This window comes from Juglans regia, chromosome 7, assembly GCF_001411555.2.
Source record: "Juglans regia cultivar Chandler chromosome 7, Walnut 2.0, whole genome shotgun sequence".
Taxonomy (NCBI): Eukaryota; Viridiplantae; Streptophyta; class Magnoliopsida; order Fagales; family Juglandaceae; genus Juglans; species Juglans regia.
In genome coordinates, this window is record NC_049907.1 from 31,405,165 (window position 1) to 31,417,674 (window position 12,510).

At 39.2% G+C, this 12,510-nt stretch overlaps 1 protein-coding gene across 1 annotated transcript; it reads left to right on the forward strand.

Annotated features, from left to right (window-relative positions):
* The first annotated feature begins 2,221 nt into the window (after positions 1 to 2,221).
* On the forward strand, positions 2,222 to 7,107 carry LOC108979366. Its single transcript, XM_035691499.1, has 3 exons — positions 2,222 to 3,434; positions 5,746 to 5,894; positions 7,018 to 7,107. The coding sequence occupies exons 1-3, from the start codon at positions 2,222 to 2,224 to the stop codon at positions 7,105 to 7,107; spliced, it is 1,452 nt and encodes a 483-aa protein (XP_035547392.1).
* The last annotated feature ends 5,403 nt before the right edge of the window (positions 7,108 to 12,510 follow it).

Genomic DNA, 12,510 nt, shown 5'->3' on the forward strand with positions numbered 1-12,510 from the left:
CAAAGGAGGAACGCCACAAAGGTTGTGATTTAGCTTTGATAAGTTCAAAAGTTCAATTAAGTACAAGAGAAGTAAAACACAACTCACAATGAATAAATTCATCAAATTTCATAAACTTCTTAACTTGAGGCAACAAAGTATATTTAAACTAAAACCTAATTAAACCCTAGCCAAAATAATGCCCCATCTTCCAAAAATACCCCTGAGTGAACAGTGCTGCGGCTACTGTACGGCGCTACAGTAACTTGGCTACAGTAACCCTAACCCTAGTTCAATAAAATAATAACTTTCCCAACATGCCCTTGCATAGGCCCCCTTAAGTGTTTCCCATAATAAACTCAATTATTCAAAGCTAATAAAATAAGTTCTTTAAATAAATTAAATAAGTTGAAAGCCTTCAAGTGCCCAAAGCCTTTAAGTCATGTTGTTGCCCTTTCCATAGCTTATCAAATGAATCAAAACTGAATTTTCATCATTTAAGCCCTTGAACTTGTATTTGGCCCATCTGGAACTTGCAACATATCTTTAAGACTAGGCTCACCTTGGTTCCTATCAACTTTGCCTCTTTGTCTTGTTTTGTCAAACCAAAATGGTGACCATACTTTTTGGAGCTTATTTTCTTAGTAGATGATCAAGGGTATATACACATTATAGAACAAAAATATATCAACAACTTAAGTAATAAGTTCTATAGGAAAGAATGGCTCCAAGAACGCTCCAAGAATGGCTTTCTCCTTGAAAGTTTTTTCTTGCTTCGTTTGACGCACGTAATGGCTGCTGCTGCTATCAACGGAGGTCGGCGTCCCTTCGTGGATCTAGTATCGGTGGTTCCTCAACCTCTTCCAGATATGTCTGTGGCTTTTCGTCTACCGAAGTCTAAGGATGGAGAAATTTTTTTCCAGTTCTCTAAGGAAGAAGTCCAACGTTCTGCCGAACCTTTTCGGTATTCGATCGTATTGAAGTTTTTGAGAAACAGACCATCATTGGATGCCATTCGGGCCTTCATTCATAAGCGATGGAATCTTGATGGAATTCCAGTCGTCTCCAATATGCGGCATCCTCGGAATGTTTTTATTCGAATGGTTTCAGAAGAGGATTGCAATAAGGCTCTGTCTCGTGAAGTCAATGATATCGATGGAATTCCTTACCGTCCATTCCACTGGACTCCAGAATTTAAAGAAGAAGAAGAACCTTCGCTTGTTCCGGTGTGGATTGTACTTCCAGGTTTGCCTCCGAATTACTATCATGAATCTTTCCTTAAAATTCTTACTGCACCTATTGGTAGATTTATTAGAAGTGATAACTCTACTCGTTGTGTTACTCGGACTGATGGTGCTCGTATCTGTGTTGAAATGGATGTTGCTAAGACACCGTTACTTTCTTTTTGGATTGGAATGCCTGGTTTGGGAACTAGCAGAAAGCAAGAAATTGTTTATGAAACGTTGCCAGCGTTCTGTTCTAAATGCCATATACAGGGACATAATTTAAAGACTTGCCGTGCTGGGAAAAAAAATGTAGGAAGTAATGTGTGGGTTCGGCAAAAAGATCCGATCGTGGAGGAGCCGACGGATAAGAATAATATTCCAGTTCTTGAAACTACTAATATTCCAGTTCTTGAACATACAGAGGTTGAGTCAAAAGAACCAGCTGAGGAGGATCGGGTGTTAGTTGTTCAAGCGGATAATCTTGATCATTTGGAGTTGGAACCGGAAAAGGATCAAGAGGATAATCTTGAGATTCCAGAAATTGCGGAAGAGATGATTCCAAGAATTATGAACGGACATTTGGATTGTGCAAACCGTTTGACGGAAACAGAATTAGAAACAGATATGAGGGAGGGAGAAGTTATTCCTAGTTCTGCAGAAAAAGAAGTATATGATGGACTTGCGGAAGAGGTATGTCTGGAAGATGGCTCGATGTCTGATCCGGAGCCTGAGAAATGTGCGGAAGTTTTTTTGCAGGAGAAGGAATATCACTCGGCTGCCGAAGATGAAGTTGTTAAGCGTAAATATCAAAAGAGGCAGTTTGAGAAGATCTGTAGTTCTAGGCGGGTGATCACTAGAGCACAAAAGTTTTCTCAATGATTGGATCAATTTTAGTTTGGAATGTAAGAGGTTTAGGTACCTCTAAGAGACGATTACAAAAAATGCTGTCTAAATATAAGCCAAAATTGATAGTGTTGCTGGAACCTTTTCAGAGTGTGGTTAAAATCCATAGTTTCATGCGATTATTGAAATTTGATGAGGCGATATCTAATGAGACTGATGGTGGTAAAATCTGGGTGTTTTGGAAAAATGAATTGGATGTGCAGGTGGTTCGCATGAGTTCGCAGTTTGTGTCATTATGCATTACCGAAGGAAGTAATCATTTCTTGGGTAATTTTATTTATGCAAAGTGTAATAGGCTTGAACGACAGATGCTTTGGGAGGAGTTGAATTCGGATAGAATGGGTGGGGAGCCGTGTTTGTTTGCTGGGGATTTCAATGTAATTCGGTCAAATATTGAGAGGTGTGGTGGGCGTCCGAGGAATAGAGTTGCAATTGATGAGTTTAATAGATGGATTCATCAGGGTGGGTTGTTGGAAATGAATTCACAAGGTGGTAAGTTTACATGGTGTAATGGTCAGCAAGGTTTATCTAGAGCTTGGGCAAAGCTGGATAGAGTTTTACTTGATGCAAATTTTCTATCTCTTTTTCCGACTGCTCATTGTTTGTATCTTCCTAGGACTACATCGGACCATTGTCCTATGGTTATAGAATTTTTAAGTGATCCTTTCTCTTATGGTCCACCTCCATTTCGTTTTCAGCAAATGTGGGTTGAGCATCCGGATTTTATGACTCTTGTTCAAAAGGTTTGGTCTGAATCGGTTATTGGTTCGGGGCTGTTTAAATTAGCTACTAAACTTAAAAAACTTAAGGTGGCGTTGCGTGTATGGAACAAGAGTGTATTTGGGAGAACTAATACTCAGATTGCTATTTTTGAAGATAAGATTGAGAATCTGGAAAATTTGTTGCAGAGAGGTTGGGATGATGATATTGAAAGGGAATTAGTAAGGACTTCTAATGAGTTGTCTTCTTGGAGGCTTAGGGAGGATATTAGATTGGCACAAATGGCTAAAATTAAGTGGAGAATGGGTGGTGATAGGAATACAAAATTTTTTCATGTGTGGTTATCTAATAAAAAGCATAGGAAGATTCATCAGTTAAGAACCTCGAATGGGTTGGAGTTTAATTCTCCAGAAGCAATTCATCTTGGAGCTGTTGATTATTTTTCTGATTTTCTTCAAAGATCTAATCCGGTTAGGGAGGTGCCTGATTTATCTAGTTTAATTTTGTCGGTTATTAATGATGAGGATTGTGTCCGGCTTTGTGGGATCCCTTCGTTGGTTGAAGTGAAAGAGGCTCTATCAACTATTCCTATTAATAGTTCTCCGGGTCCAGATGGTTTTGGCGCGGGTTTTTTTATGAGTTGCTGGGAGGTGGTTAAAGTGGACGTTTTAGAAGCCATTTCAGAATTTTTTCTATCAAAACGCCTTCCGAGATTTTATTCGGCTTCTTATATTGTGCTTATCCCGAAGGTAGATGTGCCGTCGGGGTTTGATAAATTTAGGCCAATTAGCCTTTGTTCAGTTTTCTATAAAATTTGTTCAAAAATTATTGTGAATCGCATGACAGGTTTCCTTCCCAAAATGATTTCTCTTGAACAAGGTGCGTTTATACCTGGGCGAAGTATTTTTGAGAATATCAGTCTTACCCAGGAAATGGTTCACTCTCTGAAGAGGACGTCACATGGTGGTAATATTATGATTAAAGTTGATATGGCTAAAGCATATGATCGGGTGGAGTGGCATTTTTTGCTTGAGGTTTTGAGGTGTTTTGGCTTTCCTTCTTCCTTTTGTGCTCTGATTAGTGCTTGTATTTCGAATGTGTGGTATTCTGTGATGCTTAATGGTACGACGAAAGGTTTCTTTCAAGGGAGGCGGGGTTTGCGCCAAGGGGATCCTCTCTCGCCTTACCTTTTTATTATTCTTCAAGAAGTGCTTTCTAGACTTTTGAAACAAAGCTTTGATGGGAACAAGATTGGAAAATTTTCCCAAGCTAGAGGTACTCCTCATATTTCTCATCTTATGTATGCTGATGATATTGTTATTTTTCTGAATGGGGGTAAGAAATCGGTTAAGGAACTTTTGGTGGTTTTTGAAAAATATGAAAAATGGACAGGTCAGCAAATTAGTAAAGAAAAGACGGCTATATTTTATTCTCCTAAAATTTCGTTAGCAAGAAAGAGAGATCTTAAAAGGCTGACAGGGTTCTCTGAAGGTTTGTTTCCTTTTAAATACCTTGGGGTTCCGATTGTTTTAGGGCGTCTTAAGCATGAGCATCTAGAGGAGATGATTAACAAAGTCTGGAATAAAATCAGTGGTTGGAAAATGAAATTATTATCTGCGGGTGGGCGCTTAATTTTACTTCGTCATGTGCTGTCTAGTATGGCTTTACATATTTTTGCAGTTTTACAGGTTCCTCATTCTATTATTAAAATTTTAAATCGACTGTTGAGCACATTTTTTTGGGGTGAGATTAATGGTAAAGGAAAAAAAAAGTGGGTGGCTTGGGAGAATATTTGTAAGCCAATAGAGGAGGGTGGTCTTGGTTTGCGGAATTTGGGGAGATATTCAAAGAGCGTTGCATATGAGGTTTGCTTGGAATCTTTTGAAAGGAGAATCTTTGTGGGCTAGTTTCTTTAAAGGAAAATATGTGGGAAATTCGAGTTGGTGTCTTATTGATATGAGAAAAGGTACGAGGTTTTGGAAAATGATTGTCAAAAGTATTCCGAGTGTTTTTAATAATTCTAAATGGAGAGTTCGAGATGGTAATATTTTATTTTGGTATGATAAATGGAGAGACGAGGGTCCTCTAATTGATGAGTTACAGATAGTGGGTAATCCGATGTTGCAAGTTAAAGAATGTAAGTTGTCCAATAGTTGGAATGTGGAGTTTTTGAGTACGTTAGTTGGTCAGGATAAGGTGGAGAGTATTATTGAGGCTTTGGCTGGGTATAAGGGAGGATCTGATGTATTAATCTGGATGAAGAATGACAGTGGAAATTTTTCGACTAAATCCGCTTGGGATTATATTCGGGTTCAAGGTTCTAGTATGGAGTGGCATCCTTGGGTATGGCATAAATTACTTCCACTTAAAGTTTCGGTTTTAATGTGGAAGGTGTGGCTCATGGCATTAAGTGTTGATGATCGTCTTCGGCGCATTGGGATCTAGATTGTTTCTCGTTGTGATTGTTGTGATGAAGGTAATTATGAAGATCAAGATCATGTGTTACTTACAGGGGAATTTGCATCGGCTATATGGCACTTCTATGGATCTATTTTTGGTATTCCTATTGGTCGTACTTGGAGGGAGACGGTACAAATTTGGTTTCGAAGGGCATCTTTTAATTCTCAACTGGGAATAATAGTGGGGATTTTACCGTCTATTATTACTTGGCATCTTTGGACTAGACGTTGTGCTGCGCGTATGGAGGGAAGGTTCCAGTCTATTTTTTCGGTTCGGCTTTCTATTAGTAGATGGATGGGAGTTGTAGTTCAAGATATGAAAAAGGTTAGTAATTGTTCCAGACATGATTTACAGGTTTTACAGTCATTGAATATTCCTGTTTTGGTTCCTATTAGAAAGCATGTTCAACCAGTGGCTTGGCAAAAGCCAGCTCATGGGTGGTTTAAATTGAATACAGATGGGAGTAGTCTGGGTAATCCTGGTTGTTCAGGGGTGGGCGGTATCATTAGGAATGATCGTGGTCTTATGGTTTATGCTTTTAATTCTTCTATTGGTATCGGTACAAGTAATAGAGCGGAGTTGTTAGCTGTTCTTCAGGGGCTCAAAGCATGTAAGGAGTTGGGGATTAATTTTGTGGAAATTGAATTAGATTCACAAGTGGTGATTTCGTGGTGGCATAGGAGAAGGTGTGGTGTGTGGTATTTAGAAGATTTTTGGGAAGATACGTTGTCTCTCATGGATTCTATGGTGTGCGTTGTTCGTCATGTTTATAGAGAGGGAAATAAAGTTGCGGATTGGTTGGCTCGGAGTGGTGCATTGGGTCTTAATTCAGAGTGGAGATTTGTTAGGGAGGTGCCTAGGGTGCTTCGTGGTTTAATCCGTTTGGATAATTTGGGTTTGCCTTCTTTACGTTATCGTTAGTGTCTTGTTCTTGTGTAATGTTTGTCCGTTTTAGTAGGTTTGTAATTTTGTTTTGTAATTTTGACATCTGGTAATATTGTTTGTAATACTAGGTGTCGGTCTGTTACCACGGTATTCCTCCGCCACAAGTGAGGGTTATTAATAAAATTTGGGACGGGGTCACTCATGGACAGGTGGCTTCGGCTCTTCTATAAAAAAAAAAAAAAAAAAAGATGATCAAGGGTTGAGCATTTGCATTTGCATTTCCATTATGCCTCCATCAAATGGAAATGTACCATGTCCATTTGTTTTTATACTGCCATTTTGATGATTTGGTTCTAAGAGAGATTAAAGGAAAAAAAGAAAGAAAGAAGAAATATGGAATATTTTATTATAAGCAATTTTGGGGGCTTCCATAGAGTGAACTATTTTGTTTATAATCTTAAGATAACTAAATCATGAGAAAACTAAAATGTTTTTTTTCTTTGCTCATTTTCTTTGCAACAACGGTGTGTGGTTTCTACCCTTGTTTTAACATCTTGTTTTGTACACCTTTGGTATGGTTCCAACAACTCGAGTCCGGGCCTTTATATCTACACACTCAAGAAAATAGAAGGGGCTCGATGGTGGCCAAGGAGCCTCCAATGCTTAAGTTAATAAATCTCCTTAGTAGTTTGTGCTAGAGTGCTAGAGCTTTGAGAGAGTTCTTTGTTTCTGGGGGGTCGACTTTTATACGAGGTTGCTAGGGGACATCCCGTCCTCCTTGTTAAAGAGTTCATGTCATTTCCACTGCAACTATCAGGATCTTTTAATGCGGCATGGATCTTAGGGTGGCACCATTAATGTGGCATGGGGACCGGAGGATGGCGCCATTAACGAGGCATGGCTCCTCGAGTGGCGCCTTACCAGTAGATGGTAGGTATGGCACTCCCCCATACCGTCTGATAGGGAATCTAGGGCCATCCTCTTTTCCCGCCCACCAGTAGGTATAGGTCCTTGAGTGTTAGGCGTCAGTTGGGATGCCAAGGCGGAAAGTCCCATCTATCATAGTTATCCATGTGGCGCCCCTAGCCCCCGCTTGAGATTGGAAGGTGACTAAGACGCCGGGACATGTAACACAAAGCTACACACCCCTCGTTCATGACATATAAATGCTATGCACGTAAGTACACTAGTAGTATGCAATAACGTAACAGTAGAAAAATAATAAAAGTCGAATAAACTAAGTAACGTGATAAGCAATTGCAAAGTACGTGGCACCATACTAATATCATAACCCAAACATTGTCCAAACATAGACATGAGCCATAAAGGCGTAATATCCCAAAAATCATAAAGCATAGTTTATGTCACAACCCCGCCCTAACCTAGGACAATGTTGTGACCCTTTACCCGTTCTTTCCTTATTATTAGTAGCACTATATTATTATGTATTTTTGTTTTTACGAAGGTGGCAAGGGATATATGCATGAACATGTCATGCATGTACTCTGCACTTCTTGTTTAAAAGAAAACACCTGATAGACGATTTGTCCAGCATTTTACATAAAGCACTCTCAAAGTCCAACATTCATTCATCAACATAACTAGTTCTAAATAAGAGGTGACTCAGTCCCTGCAACACATACAAAAAGGAGTTAAACCATTGTATGTGGGGTGACCATCACCCCACCATAGAGGTTACACAATTACCATCACCCCACCATAGTATTTACATCATGCCCAAAGACAAATTGTCTAAAGTCATGCCAACAAAACGTCCCAACACGCAACCCATCACAAAAAAAAAAAAAAAAAACATAAAAGCATAAACCATTATCATCAAAGTCGAACCGACATAGAACTCTAAGCATTAGCCCCTCCCTCCTCGAAAGTGCCTAGCTCCACAACCTCCTCATCCATACCTGGACGTTTAAAACACAAACACAAAGTGAGTCTAATACTCTGTATGTAGTACACTATGCTATTAACTTATTAATCACGTAATCTTTCTTTTGAAAACATGCATACATAAACATTTGCTAGTTCTTGACAATGCTTTCATGCATAAACAGTTTGAGGAATAACTATACTTTCATGCACAAATGATTTAAGGCATAACTATACTTTCATGCATAAACGGCTTAAAGCATAACTATTCTTTCATGAATAAACATCTCTAAGAAATGACTTTACTTTATGTTTAACTTTTTTTGGTTGGTACACGCAATTACGCCCGTGTGCTGGGGTTAGTGGTCTTTTGGACCCGAATTCCTCCCGCGGCCACAGGTTAGGAATCCCTTTCATGGAGGGCAGCTGGGTGCACTACCAGTACTACTTACCTGCCATTCCAATCCGTCCCTTCCTTTGGTACCCCTTTTATTCATATGGCCATTACGTACTTTCATACTTTCATTCATTTTCTCTCCTTTCTTTGTAGTCAAACGTTTTCATTATCTTTTCCTTAGTCCAAATGCATATGCATTTCTTTGAAAAAATGTTTCATGTCATGCTCCATATAAATAAAGAGTAGTTATTTAGGAGAGCATGTATAAAATTTCATGATGCATTACCTTATACACATTTACACAATTATAATTAATAGGGTACTTAACAGGGGCTACCAAGAAAGGCTTGTACAGAATATATATATATGTTTATTCTTTCTTTAGAAGAACATTTGAAAAGGGAGAGAGAGAGAGACATTCTTCCATAAGAGAGATTTGTGTAAGGAGCATGGTCATAACTACTTACCTCGATGCTTTACAAGTAGGTTCCTTGAATTTTGAAAATAAACTCCTATTCAATAAAATGGGATAAACATATTAATATTCATTTCACTTTAAGCTTTACTATTCAACACCCTTACATGCTTACTTAAATTCCAAGTTGGAATTAAAGTGTGCTTCAATGGTTTCTCATACTAAAATTTATCTTTGGTAAAACAAAAAGGGTGAAATTGACCAAGGGATGAAATGGGCAGGTTTAGGCTTCAAAACAGAACATATTTCAGAAATTCTGCAGTACATGGGAAGCTAGCAAATCTTAGTACATTCAGGGTCTTAAACATCCCTCTCTTAACCAAAATCCCAACTACATAATTAAGCAATATTAGAGTTGTAGAAGACTTAAGAAAAGATTCATATATTTTCTGAAAAAATAGCATAATAAAAGGGGTACAACACTCGGCAACTAAAATTCCTAAAACAAGTTCATTAGTTTAACTAGAAATTCTTAGTCGCTTACTTAGGCCATAAACTTGAGGCAAGTATATCTAAAATTATAAACCTCAACTCTATTAATTTAACACATAAAGGTATAATTAAAACACGGCTTAGACTCAAGAAAACACAAGAAAGGACTATAAAATCTGCCTTGCAAAACGCAGGGCTGGAACACCAAAACAGAGCATGACCCACGGTTTCTTCATCTATATACATATATATATATATATATCGACATATCAAATAATCATCACTTGTGACTAACCAAGTTAAATAGGAATACCAATTTTGAAAGATAGCAGAATACACCTCCCAACAGTTTCAATATGCTCAATTTTGCCAAAAGAACAGAGCATTGATGTTTGTCAACTCATAGACAACAACTAAAAACTAAGATTCAAGCTAAAACAACTCAATGGTTTCCAAAATCAACTAAAACCAAGTGGGTCAAGTTAGGGTTTTTACCTTTGGGTAAATCCTTCCCAAAACATGAAAATGGTGAAGAGGAAGGTGGATTCAACTTAGGAAACAGAGGGCACACGATACCCTTGGCTGGAAGTTCAAAATTGAAACATCAATAGTTAACAAGAGAAACCCACTTGATTAAACCTTGGCTAAGTTTCGAAATACACAAGGGAGAAGGTTGAGGGATGCTCTTACCTTACTATTTCCCTCTTAAGAAGGAGGGAAAATGGAAGCTTGGCTTGAGATTGGAGGAGAAATGGAATGGGAGAGAAGGGTTTGTAGTCGTACAGTGAGGGCTAGAAGAATTTTCTTCCTTTCCTTGCTCTAGATGTCGGTGGGTGCAAGAGGAAAAGATGATTTGTTTTCTTCTCTTGTAAGCCGACGTAAAAGAGAAGAAAGAGGGAATTTAGTTGGCATATTGAGGAAGCTACGGGTTCAAAGGGGAGAAAAGCCAATGGATTTGATCATGGCTTATTGAGGAAGCTACGGGTTCAAAGGGGAGAAAAGCCAATGGATTTGATCAAGGCTTATCCCATAAGCTAGGGAAATGACGGGTGGAGATAAATGTGGAAAGGTATTTCCTTTACCCACCCATCCAATGGTAGAGAGAGTTTGGGTCATTTCTTGAGTAAATAAAATTAAAGGGCTTGGAAGAAAATATTATAAGGTCATAAAAAAATATCATACCCTTGAATTATTTAATAACCCACATATATAAAAAATATATATATATAATAAAAGCACACTTATCTCAAAATAAAAGTAATAAATAATAAAATAATGAAAGTCTTTGTCTCCTACCTTAAAATGTAGCTCCTTTCTTCTACGATTGGCATATTTCTTCTGACTCTCTTGAGCCAAAGCATGCCTTTTTCTGATGATGGCCACCTTTTCTTGCATAATCTGAACTAGATCAGGGCCCAACATCTTTTACTCACCAACCATGTCCCAACAAAGGGGCGATAGGCATTTGCGCCCATACAAAAGCTCATATGGCGCTGCATCGATGCTCTCCTGGTGGCTATTATTGTAAGCGAACTCAACTAATGGCAAGTATTTCATCCAACCCTCTTTAAAATCCAAGATACATGCCCGTAACATATCCTCAAGAATTTGAATTGTCCTCTCGGACGGGCCGTTTGTCTGAGGGTGGAAGGCAGTGCTGTAAGTCAATTTTGTTCCTAGGTTCCTTTACACGCTCCTCCAAAAGGCTGATGTAAACCGTGAGTCCCTATATGATATTATCTTGGATGGAACTCCATGCAACCTGACTATCTCTTTGACATATAACTCTACCAACCTGCTCATCGAGTAGGTCATCTGGACTGGTATAAAATGGGCTGACTTTGATATTCTGTCAATGATCATCCACACTGAATCCTGTCCTCCCTGGGCTTTAGGAAATCCCGTTACAAAATCCATGCTGATTTCATCCCATGGCCAGACTAGAATTGGCAATGGTTGCAGTGCTCTCGAGGGCCTATGATGCTTGGCCTTAACAAGCTGGCATGTCAGGCATTAAGCTACAAAGTTGGCCACATCCCATTTCATCCCACTCCACCAATAGTATCGTCGCAGGTCTCGGTATATTTTGGTACTACCTGGATGCACTGTGTATAGAGACCTATGTGCCTCCCTCACTATTAGGTCTCGTAACTCCTTCTTAGCTGGTACACACAATCTTCCTCTAAACCATAGAGATCCATCTTCAGAATTCACAAAATCGAGATGCTTTCCTTCCAAGACCTCCTTCTTGATCTTCTGGAGGTCAATTTCTTCGCCCTGAGTAGCTTTGATTTGGTCCAATATTGTCGGACCAAGAACTAGGCTACCTAATCTTGCTTGCACATCCCTCACCATTTCCACTCCTAGCTTTTCCATATCATGAATAATAAATTTCTGGAGAGTGTACATACTCATGAGAGTGCCAGAAGAAGACTTTCGACTGAGCGCATCTTCGACTACGTTGGCCTTGCCCGGGTGGTAGTTGATACTGCAGTCATAATCTTTTAATAACTCCAACCACCTGCGCTGCCTCATATTTAATTCCTTCTGAGTGAAGAAATATTTTAGGCTCATGTGGTCCGTATAGATTTCGCAGCGTTCCTCATAAAGGTAATGTTGCCATATCTTCATGGCGAACACCAAGGCCGCTAACTCTAAATCATGGGTTGGGTAGTTGTGCTCATTTCCTTAAGTTGACGCGAGACATATGCTACAACTCTTCCATGTTGCATAAGGACACATCCCAGCCCTTTGTGTGAGGCATCACTGTATATCACAAATCCACCCGTTCCCGAAGGCATAGTGAGAACAGGTGCCATCACAAGTCTCTCCTTCAGCTCTTGGAAGCTCATCCCACATTCCGTAGTCCATATAAATTTCTCACCCTGTCTGGTCAACTTCGTTAAAGGAACTACGATGCAAGAAAACCCCTCAATGAATCTTCAATAGTACCTCGCAAGACCGAGGAAACTCTTGATTTCTAGGACTATCTTTGGTCTAGGCCATTCCACTATGGCCTCCACCTTTGCGGGGCATACAACTCACATTTATTGAATTTGAGTTTCCTCGGTCTTTTGTAGCCAAAACTCACATTTATTGAATTTGGCATACAACTTCTTCTCCCACAACACTTGTAAGACAACCTCCAA